Source organism: Rhinolophus hipposideros, assembly GCF_964194185.1.
Source record: "Rhinolophus hipposideros genome assembly, chromosome: 24".
In the NCBI taxonomy this organism is placed as follows: domain Eukaryota; kingdom Metazoa; phylum Chordata; class Mammalia; order Chiroptera; family Rhinolophidae; genus Rhinolophus; species Rhinolophus hipposideros.
Window position 1 is genome coordinate 21,813,311 of NC_138070.1, and position 19,431 is coordinate 21,832,741.

General features: G+C 50.0%; 1 protein-coding gene across 12 annotated transcripts; it reads right to left on the reverse strand.

Moving 5' to 3' along the window:
* Positions 1 to 19,409, reverse strand: LOC308492239 (glutathione S-transferase theta-2B-like). Of its 12 annotated transcripts, none has more exons than XM_081036972.1 (10): positions 19,285 to 19,390; positions 16,318 to 16,464; positions 5,969 to 6,087; positions 3,962 to 4,165; positions 3,068 to 3,182; positions 2,657 to 2,825; positions 1,928 to 2,015; positions 850 to 1,000; positions 592 to 765; positions 1 to 277 (listed from the first exon to the last, which is right to left on the reverse strand). In XM_081036972.1, exons 6-10 carry the CDS (start codon positions 2,766 to 2,768, stop codon positions 68 to 70), a joined length of 735 nt encoding a protein of 244 aa, XP_080893098.1. In that variant the 5' UTR covers positions 2,769 to 2,825; positions 3,068 to 3,182; positions 3,962 to 4,165; positions 5,969 to 6,087; positions 16,318 to 16,464; positions 19,285 to 19,390; the 3' UTR covers positions 1 to 67. The 12 variants fall into 12 exon arrangements, with proteins under 12 accessions (XP_080893098.1, XP_080893097.1, XP_080893102.1 ...); XM_081036971.1 differs by adding exons at positions 16,763 to 16,829; positions 17,710 to 17,889 and having other exon boundaries at positions 2,657 to 4,165; positions 5,969 to 6,009; positions 16,328 to 16,464; positions 19,285 to 19,340; XM_081036976.1 differs by adding exons at positions 16,763 to 16,829; positions 17,710 to 17,889 and having other exon boundaries at positions 2,657 to 4,165; positions 19,285 to 19,334.
* Positions 19,410 to 19,431: the final 22 nt, after the last annotated feature.

Sequence of the window (19,431 nt, forward strand, 5' to 3'; positions counted from 1 at the left end):
CAACTAGGAAACACAATGAATCTTTATTGCTCATCTTCTGACCCTCGTGAACCTCATTCCAGACCCCTCAGGGGATCCTCAAAATACGAAGCACCATACTCGGATAGAATTCTGGAGAAGGCTCTGGGAGTGTTTTGTTGGCCGCTTGCTCCACGATGTTAAAGATGGGTCCATGGGCCTCCTGGCACAGATCAGGGCCCAGGAAAGACTCCACTCGGTCTCGCCATGCTGCCAGTCGAGGTCGTCCCTCAAACAACTGATAACCAACAGCCACAACCTGCAGGGACAAGCATGGGAAAGTTGTGGGGATATGGAAGTCCCAGTGTCAGGAGCAAGTGTCTGGTCCTTTCCCCGACTCCATGTGAGGTTCAGGGTGGTGTGGACAGCCTCGTGGCCCAAGAGCACGAGGATGAACCCCCACTCAGGAGGGAAGGTAGTCAGGGTTCCAGCATCAGGTCAGCCAGAAACTCGCTCTGCGATACTGGGCAAACTCCTAGCTTTCTCTAGGCCTCAGTGTTTCTGTCTGTCTAATGGGGGTGGCAATAGGCAGAATGCTGCCCACAAAGACTGCTGCAATGGCCAAGCTCATACCTGCATCAGCTCCTCCAGGGCCATGAGGTCGGCCAGCGTCACCTGCTGGCTGGTGAGGAAGGCCTTGTGACCCAGGAACTTGTCCTCCAAATGCTGCAGAGCTTTGTCTACGTTGGTCCTATTGCGCTTGATCTTCTCCTCAGGCACCTGAGTCCCAATGAGCGGTGCCAGCGCCTGACAGGGGCAAAGAATAGGCTCAGTCTGAGGGCCCTGCCTCTTCCCGGGTCCCTGACAGTCAGCCCAGATGGCTCCTCTCACCTGAGTCCACAGGGACACACCAAAGGTGCCCCGGATGCGGTCAGAATGCCAGCCCAGGTACTCATGGATACGCACGCGGGCCTGAAGGTCAGATGGGTACCAGTGGTCCGCTGTCTGGTACTTAAAGCTCAGGTAAATCAGGATAGCCACGCTAGGGAAGGGGCAGGAGCAGTGGCTGTTAGGATCCTGGCTCGGGGCCTTTTTCCCAAACAGCTCTCATCCCCCAGTGGGGTCTGGGGCTCCTCTGCATTTGGTGGGCAGCTCCCTGGGCACTACCTCCTCTCTCTGCCCTGACTGTACTCTCCCGGGTCTTCTTTCTTTGCTGTCTTGGGAACTGACTCTTGCCCAGACCCTCTGCTTTGTACTTTGTAATAACTTCATCTCTGTGACACCCCAGCAGCTGGCCTATGAGATACAGAATCTTGTCATCCCTTTTGCACACGAAACCTAAAGCTCAGATTAGTAAAGTGACTTGTCCAAGGCTGTGCAGCTCAGAAACGGCTCCCTGGACTTCTGGAATCCACAAGGCACTGGCACCAAGTGGGTGCTCAGTCAAGCCCATGGCATGTCCAAGTCCCCAGGTCGGGAACCAGAAGAGGAAGCATGTTCTCAGATGTGTCCTGGGTGCCCTCTGACAGGTCTCCCAGCATTCACTCCTGCAGCACCTGATCTCCTGATCTCTTCCTGCCTGGGGTTTGCCCTCAACGTGCACTGTGCCCTCAGGCCCTGGCAGACATTGGGGAGTAGCCTGAGGAATCAGGAGAGGCCCTGTCAGCTTCCTTTTGTTGAGCCTCCTTTCTGTCCAACAATGGACATTATCCCCATGTCCTCTCTTCTAGTGCCCTTGAGTCTGGTGGTGGAGAGGCCCTGGGGACCAGACACAGAGGCTGGAGACAAGAAAGGGTGCAGAGATGTGCTACGTTAAAAGCCTGGTCATTCTGGGCTCACCCCAGGCTGTCTGCTCTCACCATACCCTTCACCTTCGCCCTCAGTGCCTGAAGGGTGTGGAAGGGCCCACAGTGGGAGAGCCAGGGCCAGGTGGGCTGAGGTGTGGAGAGGTGGGAGGGAATGAGAATACCTTTCGCTCAAGACAAAGTCACCGTCCTTGAGGGTGGGCACCCTCTGCAGGCTGTTCACCGGGAAGAACTCCTTGCTCAGGTGCTGGCCTGAGGAAAAAGAAGTCAGAAAAGGCTTGCAGGGCAAGGACCACAACTGCCCTACCGTCCCCCTCCTGCCCCAACCAGAGCCCCTTGGCCAGGGTGGGCTGGGACACAGTGGGACTGGCGGGAGCACTGGGTCCTCCCCACTCCCTGTGCAGGTCTCCTGACATGGTAGGGGCTGGCCGCCCTACCTGGCCAAGTCCCACGGCTGGGGAGGAGCTCTGGTGAGGAAAAGAAGTTATTTTGCCAGCACTGGGGTGAGCATGGGGAGGGGAGGCAAAGAGGTGGCTGGGCTCTTCTCAAAACCTTCAGTCTCACAACAATGTGTTGCTCTCCCCAGGGTCTTCAGGGCTTTATGAATTTAAATACATGCTTTCGGGGCAGGAACTCTGAAAAGGCAGTTTTCCCCCTCCCCACAGAGTAGAAGGTAACATGATTCTCCTTTCGGAGGGGAAGCGAAGGTCAGAGAGGGCCTGTGACCTGTCCGAGGCAGCACAGTTGAGGGCCTTCATTCTCCAGTGGGAGCCCACGTGGCATGAGGGAGCTATGCAGGCGGGTGGGGGTCATGGGGATGCTCAGGGAGTTGCTGGGGGAGGAGCCTGTGACAGCAGGGGCCTGTGTACCCCTGGGGAGCCCGCCAAGCCCACCTTTGAGCAGCTCCACATTGTGCAGCTCGAAGGGGATGCCATTCTTCTTGGCGAAGATGTAGACAGCGCGGGAAGGCTGGGAAATCAGGTCCAGGTAGAGCTCCAGGCCCATGGCGGGGGCGGCAATGACAGCAGACCCAGACAGTAGCAGTGGCAGGAGCAGGGTGGCCTGTAGAAATAGGAGCTCGGGCCCCGCCCCTCTGGGGTGTCAACCAGTGAGGGGCGCATCTCTCCCAAATTATTGCCAAAAGAAATCCTGTCCATGCCTGCCCCTGTTTGGTTAAACTGTACCAACATGTTTTTCTGTGAAAAGACTTCTCAGACCTGACCCCAGTGCCAGGTCCCAGGCCACGTGGGGAAGACGAGTTGACAGGGAGCTGCGAATGCTGTGGGGTGAGGTAGGCTACTCACCTGCCCTCAATTCTCATGAGATCCGCGTGCAAGGCCAGGACAGGCCACAGATAGGAGGAGGCGCATGGAATCCTCAGCAAACAGAAGGTGCTAGGATACAGGGGTCCGGGCCCCACTGTACGGGCCAGAACCTCCTTTGCTCTCCTTCCTTCCTCTCACTCTCCCTAGTCTATCTTCCCAGGGCAACAGTGATGATTCAGGCTGGGTGCCCAACAATGGCTGAATCTTTCAGAATAGCCCATCGCTCTTGCAGGTGACGGAAGCTGACAAATCAGAATTCTGTCCTGGGATTTCTGAACTTGGAATCCAGGAGATAGGGGGTCCTTTTGGGGAGGTAAATGTGGGCAACGAGACCTGGGGCCTCCACTAGTCACACTTCCTGAGTACATTCAGCAGACTGTCCTGAGAGAAGGTCACTCACAGAGAAGGACAGCTGTGGGGAGAAGCAGTTTCTATGGCCAGTTCCCCCAGGGGGCCAGCTAGCCCTCTCCCCAACCCCAGGATGAGGTTTTGGGGAAATTCCTCTGAGGCACTTACAGGTAACCTAAGAAATCGACTACCCCTCCAGGGTACAATGTGAGGTACCTCACTGGTAAAACAAGTAACAAGTGACTATGTCTGACTCCTGCAGCTAGAAAAAAAACAAGAACCAGTTTGATCCAGCGAGTCTGATCTGTATGAGTGGGACCAGACCTTTAGCTAATTTTAAAGTCATTATGTCATTTGCATTGCAGTTACTACAACTCCCATCATGCATCTGACACCGTGACATTTCGGAAGGAACCAAATAAGGAAGAAAAATGAGGAAATGAAGAATCCCACCCAAGGGGAGGAGATGAATGAACCACATCAATGGGACGTCACCAATTCCCACCCTGAAAGGGATAAAAACACCTGATCATCACTTCCTTGGTGCAACTCATTCTCTGGGTTCACCAGCACTTTCCTCTCTGGTGTGTACTTTCGTTCCAATAAACTCCCTGTGCTTTCCTGCATCTGTCTCGCTCTTGAATTCTTTCTTGCACAGAGATAAGAACCCAGTCATTGCTGCTCTGGGTTGAGTCCTCTCTCGGACATCCCGTGAGCCTCTGGTGACACCTGTAATTGGCAATTACAAAGGAACAATTCACCAGTGTCTGGACTGATCTTCCCAAGGTAAGAACAAAGCCACTTTTGTCTTTTTCTTTCCGTTGCCAAAACCACCTCCGGAAGCCCTTAGCTATATTGCAGGCACAGGTTGACCACTTAAAGCCATCAGGGTGCTCCCCTCTTGAAGACGCCCCTGACAGGATAAACAGGTCACAGATGGGGTAAGATTGGCTCCAGGCATCCTCATCAACATCAGGACAATATCTGCACACCAAGGTACACAGTTCAACAGGCTTAAATCTCCCCTTCCCCGCTTGCAATTTGTCATATCAGGATTACTACGGGGCCTGCCAAGAGTGGGTCGTCTCAACTTCTTCTCTTTCATCTGTCTGTCTGTCTGTCTTGGAATTTGTCATGACTCACTATTTGCAGAGCCTGGGTCACGTTTTCATGCCCGTCTTTCCTTCAATGAGAGGCCCTCTGCTACCCTCCCCCTTTTCACCTTTCCCACCTTTTGGTCTCCTGATGCCTATGGATTTCACAACTGTGAGCCCACTGTCCATGGGAACCCTGATATGCTGGTGCTGATTAAGTATCTGGGATTGGTCTTTCATGGTGGTCTAGTGGTTAGGATTCCGTGCTTTGACTCCCGGTATGGGAACCAGTCTCTGACAGTTTTCGCAGGTAAAATCCATACAAAGTTTAGATCATCTATTTGCCTTTTCCACTGACTGTCACCAAGGCCCACTTCTTCCCTCTAGTGTTTTGTCTTTTTTCAGGTCATTTTTGAGTGGCCTGAGGTCCTTTTTCAAGAGGGGTCCAAATACCATTTTGCAAGGTCCCACACCATCCATTCTATTAACCAAACTTCCGTTGACTGGAAACTTCTATACTGGTCTAAATCCCAGAATAGCTGAGGGTCGAGAGCTCTCAATATCCAGGACCTCCCAGGTATACCCGGGAATACCCAAGGTTCCCTGGTCATATACCAAGAACCAGGGGATACCCTGCTCCTAAATATGAATTTCTAGTTTCTGTTTTCTTGTCCCAGGCATCGTGGGAAATTTCTCATCTATACCTGAAGGCACGCCACTTGGCTGCATCTTAGATAACCAGAGAGATTTTAAATTGGACAGTCTAAAGCGAAATACACTTATTTTCTCTTGCAATAGGATCTGGTCAAATATAAATTAGAGGACAGGGAAAACTGGTCTGAAAATGGGACCCTAAATTATAACACAGTTCTCCCATTATATCTCTGCTATAAATGAGAAGGAAAATGGAGAAATTCCAGATGTACAGGCCTTCATGGCCCTCTACCAAGTTACAGAAAACGGGCTCCTGTAAAATCTGTTATGCTCATATTCCCCAGCTCTGCCACCTAAAAATAATCCTGACCTCCTGGACAACGCCCTCCTCTTGGAAACACTATTGTCCTGGCAGGGAAGGGGTCCTACATTACTGTCCATGCCAGGACCAGACACCCAGTTTCCTCAATTGCCCGTCACCCTCTCCTCCACCTACAAGTTCTCTCACCTCAACTCTTCCTTATGCTCCTCTCTACACACCCCTTGCCAAAAACCTAGCTCCCGAGCCTTATAGGTTATGCCTGGAGTGGAGCTTTTTTACACCCAGATTCTACCAAGCTATGTCCACTCACAGAGGTTGCAAATGGAGATGCAGGAACCATCCATGTCCCAATTTCCATGACAGACATTGTCCAATGCAAAATCCAGCTTGGCACTTTTCTGAGGACCCTAGTAAATTTACTGATGAATTCCAGGTTTCAATGACAATGTGTTTGGATCTAACCTGAGGGACAATCCAGATAGCAATGTCCACTTGCTGCACTCCTGAGGAAAAAAATAGAATTTGATTCGCAGCCCCAGGACAAGCAGATAGGATGGCAGCCACCACGCCGGAGAGACATCCTGTGGAAACAAATGGGGTCCCAATTTAGGGCCCTGCTTGAAATTGTCAGTAGGGAAAGGGAGATCTTTCTGAAAGGAACCATATCGTGCTTTGCCTAATTAAAGTTAAGAAAAAAATGTATAGTCAAAGCAATCAATTAGAAAAAGGTCAAGGAGGTTACTTAGAAATTGGGGGTGGGGTGAAGAACTGGCCTTGTTCCAGGATTGGCCGGTCGAGGCCTTCAGAAAATTTACCAATATTGACCCATCGTCTCCTGAGGGACAGTCTCTCCTTGGCCAGCATTTTTTCAGTCAGTCTGCTCCTGATATCAGGAGAAAGCTGCAAAAACTTCAATATGGCCCTCAGACCCCGAAGTCTCGATTATTGGATATGGCCTTCGGAGTCTTTAACATCCAAGACCAGGCTGAGAGGATAAAAAGGCCCAGCATGATACCAGACAGGACAGGCAACAGGCTCAAATGGTAGTGGTCATTGTGAGCAGCGCACTGCCACCTCAGGGTTACCCAATAGAGATAAAGAAACGTTCCCAGCAGCCCTGAAGAGGGCCTGCTTTAATTGTGGAAAACCAGGAGCAACCAGGATCTTTGCCCCAAGAAAGAGCCTCCCTGGGCCCCGCCCTCAATACATCCAATCGGGCCACTGGAAGAGGGCATGCCCCTTGCTCCAAAGGGAACAGGAGGACCCCAAACCCTTATTGGCTCCATCTGAAGAGGACTGAAGGCAACCTGGTTTCCTGGTGGCTCTTCACAAAAGACATCTCGTGACTACGGAAGAACCCCGGGTGACCCTTAATGCTATCACGTAAGACAATACATTTTTTTAATAATACGGGAGCCCCTATTCAGTCTTGATGGATCACGGGGGCCCTTCACCTCTAAAACTTGCCCCATCGCTGGGGTAGATGGCCAACCCAGAAAAAGATACTTAACCCCACCCCTGGACTGTTTCCTCCCACTGTGTAGACTCTCAGGAATTCTTAGTTATGCCATAGTGCACCACTCTCGTAAGGGGAAGGGATTTGGGCACGAATGATGGCTCTGGGCACAAACATCCAGCTTCTTGACTCACCCTGGGAATCTAATCATTTAATGTCCTTCTTAGCCTCAGACCATGGCCCGACCTGAGTTGCTGGGTTCCAGGCTTATACATGATCGCTGTAAGTCCTATACTATGGGATAAGAAAATGCCTGGAGAAGCTGCTCAGATACCTCCTATAAATATCAGGCTAAAGGCAATGACAGGATACTCGTGCAAGCATTAATACCCCTTGAGACCAGAAGCTGATAGGGGATGAAAACGTCTCATTGATAAATTTGTCATGGGCTAATAATCCCATTGGTCCCCTTATAATACCACTATACTGCCTGTAAAAGAGCTAAATGGAGCATATCGTATGGTCCAGGACTTGAGACTTATCAATGAAGCTGTAGTTCCCATTCACCACATAGTCCCAAACCCTTACACCCTTTTGACTCAGGTACTCCATGAGACAAGATGGTTCAGTGATAGAATTTTCACTTGCCGTGCAGGAGGCCTGGGTTGATTCCTAGAGAAAGCCAGGAATCTGAATGCCAAGCACCTGAGATGGTGGACAAAAGAGTAGAAGATATTGCTTCCTGCCAGGGATCAATAGAAAAATCACAAAAGCTTTTCATGATCCCCTCCATTTAGGAAGGGGCGCTACTCTCTCTCTGATGACCAAAATATTTTCTGGCAGACGCCTGTCTCAGACCATTAAAAGGGTCACCTAGGTGTGTACCCTCTGTTCAGTTAAAGAGCCAGGAGGAAAAAGTAAGACTTAACCACCCCCGTTCTTAAAGCCTATTCAAAACAGAGGCACTTTTCCAGAGGAAGATTGGCAACTGCACTTCACACAAATGCCCCCGTCTCAAGGTTACCAATACATATTAGTATTCATAGGTACGTGCACCGGATGGGTGCAAGCTTTCCCCACCCGCACTGAAAAAGTGGTGGAAGTGGCTAAAGCTCTCCTCAAGGAGACTCTCCCAAGGTTTGGATAGAAGTCTCCAGAGTGGTAATGGGCCTTATTTGTAGCCAAAATTACCCTATATTACCCTACACGAGCTATCTCTTGTCCTAGGCATCATTACCCCTGCATGCGTCAGAGAGACCACAGTCCTCGGGAAAAGTAGAAAAGCCTAATGATGCACTAACAAGAACCCTGGCCAAGTTATGTCAAGAAACCTCTGAGACATGATTCGGCTCCTTCCCATAGCTCTGTTAAGGTACAGAGGAGCTCCTCAATCCAACGTAGAACTAAGTCGTTTTGATAAGCTATATGGAAGACCCTTCCTGTCCTCAGACCTGTAGAAAAGTAGAAAAGCCTAATGATGCACTAACAAGAATCCTGGCCAAGTTATGTCAAGAAACCTCTGAGACATGATTCGGCTCCTTCCCATAGCTCTGTTAAGGTACAGAGGAGCTCCTCAATCCAACGTAGAACTAAGTCGTTTTGATAAGCTATATGGAAGACCCTTCCTGTCCTCAGACCTGTATTTTGACTCAGAACCCCAGGATCAATTAAGCTTATTGATCAACTTAGGCCAGGTACAGAAATATGGAAATCAAGTCCTTCCCTCCCTGGAAACCTCTATCCATCTCCCAGTTGTATCCCCCTGGGGATTGGGTCCTTCTTGAGACCTGGAAAGAGGGCTCTCCAGACGATCAACTAACACCAAAATGGAAGGGCCTTATCAAGTTCTACTTGCCACCTCCACTGTGTCAACTTACAGGGCATACAGTCCTAAAGACATCTGTCTAGAATTAAACCTTTCTCCCCTGAGTCACTCTAGGAATCACCAATCAACCCTGCTCAAGAATACTCCTGTCAAGTTACAAGGCCTAAAATCGTGGAGACATCTGTCTAAAACTAAACCTTTCTCCCCTGAGTCACTCCAGGAATCGCTGACCAACCCTGCTCAAGGTACTCCTGTAAACTTTTACAGGACTTAAAGCTATTGTTTAAGAAGAAAGAACACACCATTACACCAACAGAGAGTAACCCACAATTTCTTGATGTGTTGTCATTTTCTATTTAAGATTTCGCCTAGCTCTTATTTTTCTCTTCACCTGTGCCCCTCCCGGCACTCCACTTGACAGTTGCTTCTTCTAAAAACAGAATAAACCGCCAGCATGATTTTAACCTTTTAAGTTCTAGTTCATTTCCGGACTCTCCAGAGGAATTGGGAAACCAACACCCTCCTAAACTTTTCTTATATAAGAACTAAGGACAATGGCCTCTCTGTTGGACATGTCATAGACAGCTCCTCTGGCCAAAAGTCATAAATGCAATAAAAAAGAAAAGGGAATACTGTATAGTGGAGGGTCTACAAGGCAGAGCAGGTGCGGAATAAGGATCAAGAACGGGGAATCCTGTCAGAGCTCAAAATAGGTCTAATTGGTCACATTTAAGGTGTAAAGATCATATTGAAATGAGAAGTATAAAGGAAGTGTGAAGAGCAAGGACTAGAGTAGAAGGCAATAAAAGGCTAGCTTTTGAAACATCCATTTGGAAGGAATTAAAGGACTTGGGTGATAGGAAAGTATATAAGGAAGCTGATTAAGGTGTGAGTAGGGAAGGGTATTAAAGAGGGCCAGAATGAGGAACACCAGAAAATGGCAGAGTTGCATATTAAGTAGAGAGATATGAGCTAAGCAGAGAGAATATGAAGAGGAAGTGGCTAAATAAGAACCGGTGTTAACAAGGAGTGCTGATATGGCAATCTTATTTGAAGCAACAAGTGTAACCAATAAAGTAAAAGGTTCAAAGAGTCTAATAGGATGGATTTCAGCCATTGCCAGTGACAGGAATCTGATTGTCTGGATTGAACTGAGACTGCAAATGTATTTAAATGGTGTGGAAGAAAAAAGGAAGATGTCAAAAAGGTATATGATCAAGCTAAATGGCTTCATGATTTCACACAGGGAAATCCAACAGCTGATGCTGTCTGGCAGGCTCTAAAAAGTGTTTGGCCTTCCTTCCATAACCGATTATGAGTCCAAAAATCTCTCAGGGGGGATTTACGATGCAGGACAGGTAGCCTAGGAAATTGACAATTCCCTTTAGGGTGCAGATGTGAGGTGCCTCACGGGTAACAAGTAGCAAGTGACTCTGTCCGACACCTGCAGCTGGAGAAAAACAAGAATCACTTTCATCCAGCAAGGCTGATCTCTATGACCAGGGATCGGACCTTTAGCTAATTTTAATGTCACTATGTCATTTGCACTGCAGTTACTACAGCTCCCATTATGCATCTGACGCCATGACAGTGCTGAAATAACCAAATAAGGAAGAAAAATCAGGAAATGAAGAATCCCACCCAGGGGGAGGAGACAAATGAAGCACATCAGTGGGACGTCACCAATTCTCACCCTGAAAGGGATAAAAACGCCTGATCATGACTTCTGTGGCGCAATTCCTTCTCTGGGATCACCAGGACTTTCCTCTCAGGTGTGTATTTTCATTCCAACAAACTCCCTGTGCTCTCCTGCATCTGTCTCGCCCTGGAATTCTCTCTTGCACAGACAAGAACCCAGGCACTGCTGCTCTGCATTGAGTCTTCTTGTGGACATTTCTCTGAGCCTCAGTTGATATCTTTTTTGGCCTAAACCAGTTGATACTCAGTTTCTGACCCTTCCAAGGAAAAGAACTCCGACAAACAGCAAGGATGTTCCAGGAGGTCCAGTTACGTAGTGGCAGAAACTTAACTAAATTGTGTCCTACAGGTATATAGAAGGCAGCGTTTGTAAGCCTCTGAACTTGGATGTTTAGGGGAGATCTCCAAGTAAAGAGCTGTAGGTGTGACTTGGTTTCTTCTTCCTGCTGACAGAAGAAACAGAAAAAGTTTCTTCTTCCTCTAAATTATGTGAGGAGAGAGAGAAATTGAGGGAAGAACTGCCAGGAAAAAAATGAAGCAGGACTTGATGATCTGAGAAATCCTCAGCATATCCTGGACGTAGTCAAAAAAAGCCAATTCATTAAGCTTTAAAGCCCATCTTAGAAAGAAAGATAGTCTTCCTTCAGTTTCTCTATGAGCCTTTTAAAATCTGGCCCAAGACAACAATTCAAGCATAGCACAACCCTGTCCAATAAATTGACACTAATCTGAATGCTTTCCATGGCTGTCATTAAAGTCTAGGTGAGGCAGGACCAGTAGCCTAGGAAATTGACAACCCCCTCCAGGGTACAATGTCACTCAGTGGTTACACAAATAACAAGTGACTATCCAAAATCTGCAACTGGAGCAAAACAAGAACCAGTTTCATCCAGCAAGGCTAATCCCATAGACCAGGACCTGAACTTTAGCTAATTATAATGTCATTATAATGTCATTCGCACTGCTGTTACCACAGCTCCCATCAGCAATCTGACGCCATGACAGTTCTGAAGGAACCAAATACGGAAGAAAAAGTGGGAAATGGAGGGTCCTGCCAGGGGGAGCAGACAAATAAATTACACCAATGGGACATTACCAAGTCCCTGCCCAGGAGGGGTAATTAACCCTGACTTGGTCTTCCTTGGTGAGACTCAAATCTGAGTTCTCAGACACTGCCTTCTCAGGCGTATGCTTTCATTTCAATAAATTCTTTGTACTTTTCTGCATCTGTGTCGCTCTTGAATTCTTTCTTGCACAGATAGAAGGACCCAGTCATGGCTGCTCTGGGTTGAATCTTCTATTGGACATCCCCATGAGTCTTTGGTGACATGGGCACACACAGAAGTACAATCCCAGAGGGCACACGTGGTCCCCCTGGACACAAACAGCTCACAGTGGTAGGGAACCCTAAGCAGGACAGGCATTATCAGGCAGCTGGGTTGACAGACCCCCCACGTGGCCTCCCATTGTGGGGTTCTCAGTACTGTCTGCATGATTCACTTCAGCCCTTGGTTTCAGAGGCAGTGTGTCATGCAGGGACTCTGGTCCTGCTCCCTGCACAAGAATGAAGGATATGGCTAGGCCAAAAAGGAACACCAGCAGAGCCATAGATAGGGGAGTCATACCACTATATTCTCACTGCCGGCTGACTGGAGACACAGGAAGCATGAACCACACTCTCTGCAACCTTCTGTCCACTTGTCTGCAATCCACATCCCCCACTCTGCCGTGCGAACTGCAATCCGCGCTTGTCAGCCACCATCTTCTTGCTAGCCCCCATTTCCTGCTAGCGTAGCCACAGCAGTTATATTAGTGGCCAATGGCTCACTGGTTACAGCTGACGGCCAACTAGCCAGCTGATGGCCATCCAATCGCAGTTGATGGCCATTTACTACCTGAGCCAGCACCTTTCCACGTGAGGGCGACAGCCTGGAAACTGCACTCCTGGCTCTGTCCCCACAACCGGTGTTCCCTACTACCCATGGCAGCCATCTTCTTTGGACACTGCCATGTGCATTCTCTCTCTGACCTAACTTTAATAAAAACTTCCTTTGTAGAGTCTGTGAATGCTTTCACCTTTTGCAGACGACCAGGCGTTAATTCCATGCCATGACATTTTGGTGCCGAAACCCAGGAGAGTTTGACTCTATTTCCCCTCTCTTCTCTCAGGCTGCGTCCACCTCTCTGGGGATTTCGACTCTGCCTCCTTTTCTCTCCCTCAGGAGCCTCTCGAGGAAAGGTGTTAAACACGCCCACTCCTCTTGCTCCCTGTCTCCTTTACTTTTCCTTTCCATGAGGCACCTCCAATGGTCTAATTGGGGCATTAATCAGTGTCATGCGGGATCTCAGCTCCCGCTCCCCACACGAGAATGCAGGATATGGTGAGGCCAAAAAGGAACACCCATGGAGCCATAGATAGGGGAGTCATATCACTATATCCTCGCTGGTCGCTGGGTAAAAGCAGGAGCCACACGATCCGCAATCTGCTATCCGCTTTTCTGCCAACCAACCAACCCAAACGTAGCCACAGCAGTTATATTAGTGGCTAATGGCTAACTAGTCACAGCTGATGGCCATTTACTACCCGAGCCAGCACCTTTCCACGTGAGGCCGAGAGCCTGGAAATAGCTCTCCTGGCATGTCCCCACAGTCAGTAAGTGGCTATGCCTGGGGACATCTGTGGGGCACCGAGAATTCCACGGACTGGGTCCACAACCTCTGTTCCTAGTAGTACCCAGGATGCTCTCACAGCTAACAGTCTCATACTCTTTCTCTCTCTCTGAAGTGTGCAGTAATGTGCACTTATTCCGAAACACCAAAGATAGAGACAAACTGGTGGAGAATCAGGGGGATGCACGTCGATTTCCTGGCCCGGCTATCACAAAGCACTACCCCCACAGCCATAGGTGGCCCCTCTGTTCTGCAAGCTGGGAACTTGCACTCCCTTGTCTCTGACATCGGAACCCCCTTAGACCCCTGTTCTGGGCTTGTACGCCATCTGGGCTTCGTGCCAATCTGGGGTCTCTCTATCTGAGGACAATCTACAGTGCCAGGCTGCTTAGAGACAGGATTTTGATCCCCAGCTCGTCTTTTCAGGAGAATTTGGTTCTGTGAGGACTCTGGTTTACTTCTTTGTTTTGTCACGTAGACTTAAGAACTAATAAGAAGTAAGTACCATAAGGTTTTAAATGAAATTTTTCAGTAATAATTTCATAATGTGGATATTTGGACATGGTTTCTCAACATCTATTAGCAACTTAAGATTTTGGTTTTACTAAGTTGTGTTAAATGATAGAAATTATTAACTATTTAGATATTTCAAAATAATGAAATACTAAAATATTAATTATTAGATGGGTCTGAGTTAATCTACTTTGGGCTTCTTTTCACAAGAAAACTGAAAAACAAATTAAGATCTGTTAATAAATTATAACTTGTATATTATTACAAAAGCCTACGCTTTTGAAAGTCACAAAATATGTTCCTGGATTTGCCAACGTAAATGCTAATTGTTTACTTTTAGCTGTCAGTAAAAATTAAGGTTATAAAGGTTATAGATTTTAATAAATGTGAATTGAAATGATGTGTGTTTTCAAGGAAGATATAAGGCATGGAAATACATTTTTGAAGAACCTGAAAGTAGTTTGTCCTAAGGATGGTTATTTCAGAGTGAGTGAAAAGAGACAAACTAAGGGAGCCTGGAAAAGTAGTAGAAGATTTGTGAAGGAAAGTCTTAAAGGAATTTTATGTGTGGTTTAGCTAAATGCTATTGACTGAGTAAATTTAAATATCAAAAATAAGCTGGTACAGTTTAAAAGTTAAGTTTTCTCTCTCTGCCAGATAAGATACTGTTTGTTAGACTGTTGGTCTGCTACTAATATTATGAAAACATTTTCTGCCTGAAAGCAAAGATTATATGTGTCATCAGAATAATTTCTATGTTTTTTGTTGTCTTATTCAGGTCCTTGGTTACTTAAGAACACTCAATCTAAGAACTAGGTTTTGCTAATAGTTATGTAAACTTCTGTATTTTAGGATTACTAGAATCCATGTGCCCTCCTCAGCGTCAGAGTATATAGGCCAATATGAGGAAGCTTAACCTAATGTTTTCTGGCAGGTCTTATCACGGTTCAGGCCCACTGTTATTTCCCCAATAAAGAGGCTTACATCCTAAAAGTGGCCAGAAATTTGTTTAAATGTCCTTAACTACCGAGACCAAAGCAGCATCTGGACTCTTAGATGTGGGATGGCCAGACACATCTGAGACCTTTGCCAACATCATTGGTAGGTGCTTTACAGCTCACAAGACTGGACACCCACAAGGAGAAGGCGAGGGCCCTGGCTGGGCGCCTGGGGGCCCCTCCGCTGTTCTCTCTGCCACTTTACCTTCTAAGAGCCTGTTCGTCATACCGGGGCAGAATTAGTGGAGACTGGCACAAGCAGGCTGGACAGGCACACGGCCTACACTTCCCGTAGGAACCTCTTCTTCCCCTGTAGACTTTGGGGAAGGCGTTCTCCCTGGTCGCTGCCTCCACTTTTCAGAAACACTCGGACCTTGTGTCCTGCCTACTCCCAGGCCCAGGCGTGCCTGGGCAGCAATGGGGGCCAACCTTTCAGCAGATCCACAAACTGGAAGTCAAAGGGGATGTTGTTTTTCTTGACGAAGATGTAGACGGCTCGGCAGGAAGCCGACAGCAGGTCTAGGTAGAGCTCCAGGCCCATGCTGAGAGCCGTGTTGGGCCCTCCCCAGCGGTGGCCAGCAGGCCGTGAGCATGAGCCTGGATGCAGCCTGAGCCCTGGCCCTGTGCCAGCCAGCCCTCTCCAACACAGAGCCAAACCCCACATTCTAGAACTTCTTGTTTCATTTGGTGTTGTCATGAGGCCGTGAAGCCCGGAATTCTTACAGCAGCAGGATTCTGAGGACACCCAGGAGTAGGCTGGGAGAGGCCCCAGGCTCAGAACAGGAGGCTGGCAGGGGCAGTTAGGGTGGCTGTGACTCTGCCCTCCTCTTCCGTTGGCACATAGTGTGTCTGTGGCCTGTGTCTGAGAAGGGCTTATGCACAGGAATTCCCATGGCCAGGCTTTCTTAGTAGAATGTGACCAAAGGGGCTTTGCAGGGTCCAGAGGAGGATGGGCAATGAAACCTAACCTCGGAGGGCTCTAGAAGCAGAGATTGGGAGTATCTACTGCTCAGTCCAGCTTGAACTGTGCCTAGAAAAGGATTGGGAGAAAGAGAAACAAGGGTCTGGGGCTCGTCAGAGGAGAGTCCAGGGGAGGCCAGACAGGCTGTGCCATGCAGAGGAGCCCAGATATTTCTAGCTTGTTTGGGATTAGCAGTGACCAGGGATTAGCACTGGCAGCTGAGGAATGCAGACACCATGGGGAGGCCTGAGTGCTGCTCACTATCTGCAGTGATCTTGGAAGATTCCCTGTCCACACAGAAATGGGGAGAGCTACTTCCTGGGGCAGAGCAAGGCTGGAGACAAGTGGAGAGCACACAGCCTGTTTATTGCAGGTAGCAGGGGACAGGATTGCGGGCAGCACTCCTCGGTACGGAGCGACTCCTTCAGCTGCGGCTCCAGCTCCTGGGCCAGCTGAACATCCCGATGGGCTTCTTGGGTATCCCGAGGTTTGAGTACGAGTCTGTGGACCTCCTGGACAAGCTCAGGGCCCAGGGCAGCCTCCGGTGGGCCCGCCACACTACCAACTGAGGCAACTCTTGGAATGTATCATAGCCAACAGTAATGGGCTGAGAAGACAGTGTAGCTGGAGCTGGAGGCTCAGCCCAGCCCAGAGTATCCCCCAGAGGGCTAACAGACAGGACAAACTCACCTGCACCCACTCTGTGAGCACCATCAGGTCCACCAGGGAGACCTGCTCCATTGCCAGGAAGGACCTAGCCTCCAGAATCTCCCAATCCAGGTGTTGCAGAGCGGGCATCAGCCTACCCAACAGCCGCTCCAGCTGTGTGGCATCCAGCTGAGGGGCAGGAGAGACCGGACAGGGAAGAAAGGAGGCAGTTTATCCTGGGCTCCCCAAGCTCCTCAGCTTCCTCTCCCCTCCTCCCCAGCCACCATCCATATGTAATTTCCTTTGGGGCTCTGTGTTCAGCAGGATTCTGAGGTTTCATTCAGGCTCAGAGGCAAGAGTTCTGTGATAGACTAGTGATGTCTGCCTGAGGCAGTGGAGGGGAGGCAGCATATGGGCCAACCGGTCCCTCCCATGTCTGGGTTCCCGGCTCCTGCCCAATCCTGCACAATAGAGCAGGTAAGCTCACCTTGCACAGGTAGACGTTGGATGGCAGTGTGCTGCCACACCAGGGACTCATCGACGCAGGCACGGGCCTGCAGGTCAGGTGGGTACCAGTGAGCCTCAGTCTGGTACTTGTGGCTCAGCTATGAAAAGATGGCCACACTGCGGGCAGGGGTGTCAGAGATCTCCCCACCCTGCCAGGACTGCAGGACTCTATTTCTCACAAGGAGGGTGATTTGACGCGGTTTCTCTCCGACTCCAACTCCAGGGGACAACCTCCCCCCTCACATATCCTCCTCCAGATGTCACGTTTCCCCCACCAAACTGCTCCATTCCTTCATTTTCAAACTCTGCTCCTCCCTGGGCCCAGCTGCAACCTTCCTTCCTGGCTAGTACTACAGCCTTGGTTCTCCCTCAAGCCCAGAGTCCGGGGGAGGGGCTCAGAGGGTACCCCTGTCTAGGTCCCCTTCTGGCTCCTGGCACTCGGAGCCCTGTTTCCATTCTCAGGAAAGCCCCGTTTTCCAGGGTGGAAACAGGGCAGGGTGTTCTGTGACCTGCCTTCAGCAGAGTGAGCATGTGGGGAGCAGGGATGCAGAGCCCAGTGTGACCCTGGGGCTGCCTGGATACTGTGACTCTGAAAGGACATGTTCAGAACATCTGGGGAGGAGCTCACTTCAAGCCTCACTCCAGCTTCTTCCCACTCTGAAGCTCCCAGCTTTAGCCCCCGAACAGCCCCCTGGTCCAGCCCCCTGCCCTCTGAGCTGGGCGGGCTGAAAGGAGCAACGGGCTGAGGCAGTTTAGAAAGATCTCCAAGCCAGAGGATATCAGCCTTCTGCTACCTCTTTCCGCCTCCCCACAACCCTGAGCTCCAGACCCGGCAGAACCTGGCTCTGAACCTGGCTGAACCTGGCTATCCCCTGGTCACCATTACCACTCAGCCAGGAGGATGTCCCCATCTCTGAGGGCAGTCACCTTCCACAAGGGGTTCGCTCTCAGGATTTCCAGCTTCAGGTGCTCCCCGGGGAGGCAGAGAGGAGGGGAGGCTTAGCACTGGCTCTGGCCCTTGGTGCTCCATCCATGGTGCCCACCTAGCCTCCAGGCTCACCTCATGCCAACTTCAGAGGCCTCAGCTCAAAGGGAATGCCATTCTTCCTGGCGAATATGTAGATGGTATGGCAGGGAGTCGAGTGCAGGTTCAAAAAAAGCTCAATCACCATTGCTGTTTCTCTCTCTGACCTCACCGGCCCTCTCCTCATACCTACGACCTCCGACCTCCGGGAGCTTCCTCTGTCCCTCAAAATGGAGCCTGAGGTCTGTGCCCTTCCCTAAAGCCCACTTTCTCCACCACTGGCTGTCGCGTTTCCAAGCTGCCTCTCCTCCTCTTCTATGGGGAGTGACAGTGGGGTGTCAAAAACCCCTTGGTGGTGGGTTTTACAAAACCAGGGTCCCCAGTATCGCTCTCTTCCTACTTCACAAAATATTGCAAGCCCAAGGACATTGGGCCACCTCCTCCTCCTCCCTCTGCCTGAGACCAAACCTCCTGGCCTCCTGGGCCTACCTAATCTCAGCTTAGGGCAACCAGATTGGCTTTCACACTCCTTCAAGTTGACGTGACAGAGGCAGGTGGCTGGGAGGACACCTGGGCAGGCACGTGCCTCAGGTCTTTAAGGCTTTCTATGTATTCCCTTCCACTATGCCTCTGACATACACACTTTCACACACACACATACACATGCCCCACCCACCTCCAGCCCTGGCCTGTCCTCTCTTCACACTGACAAGCAAAGGTACCTACATCTCCCCTCTCAACTGCCCCCGTCCACAGCTCCCCACTGCATCCCCTGGCTCAGGCCAGGCCCCTAGGAGTCTTTTATGTTCCTCATCCTAACTACATCCCTCCATTGTCAAGTGCTGCCATGCTGTCGCTCTACCTCTTGCATCTCTTTTCCCCCCACTGAGCCTGTGGATGGCCTGGATGACCTTGCCAGCTTCCAGAGCAGCTGCACGGTATCCTCCCAGGGCCCTGGCCCTTGGTGCTGCCCACAACCCCTCATGCCTTCTTCCCTCTTCACCCTCGTTCTTGTCACCTGGATCCACATGGGTGCACCCAAGCTACGCTGGACACAGTCACTGAGCCAGCTGGGCACCCATTCACACAGGCGTGGACCCGTGGGATAAACAGCACCCGTGGGCAGGCTGTTTGGTAAGTGGATGGGCAAGGCAGGGGCAATAACCTTGAGGACCCTGGTACCCAGCCACTCCCATCTCTCTCAGAAGCCTACAGGCCTCTGGCAGAAGGTCTCTACTAATGATAGATTCTCCCCATCTGCTCTTCCAGTCAGCTCTCCACACTGCATTCCACCATCCAGCAGTCAGGCAGTGTCCCTCCCCATCTCCTACCCCACCAGTCACACACCCAGGCCGCTCTGCATTTTCTAGGAACTAATGTCCGGTTCTCACATGGCTCCAAAGCCCATACTCATCTTGCCACAACTGGCTTTCCAGGCTCACCTCCGCCTGCACCTCCCAGCATCCCCTTCTTCATACCTGGGTACTGGAGAGTCCCAAACATACTGGATCTTCATGCTTCTAGTATTAGCTCCGGCCCTTCCATCTGCCAAAGCACAAGTTCAAGATTGAAGGTCACTTCTGTGGTGTTTTCTCTGCCCCTCCTCCTGCCATGTGACCTGGGGA

Coding starts and splice junctions, on each gene's coding strand:
- LOC308492239 (XM_081036974.1), bottom strand. CDS start 2,768: ATGGGCCTGGAGCTCTACCTGGACCTGATTTCCCAGCCTTCCCGCGCT. Junction 2,016..2,656: donor CAATGTGGAGCTGCTCAAAG/GTGGGCTTGGCG, acceptor CTTTTTCCTCAG/GCCAGCACCTGAGCAAGGAG. Junction 766..849: donor GTGTGTCCCTGTGGACTCAG/GTGAGAGGAGCC, acceptor TGCCCCTGTCAG/GCGCTGGCACCGCTCATTGG.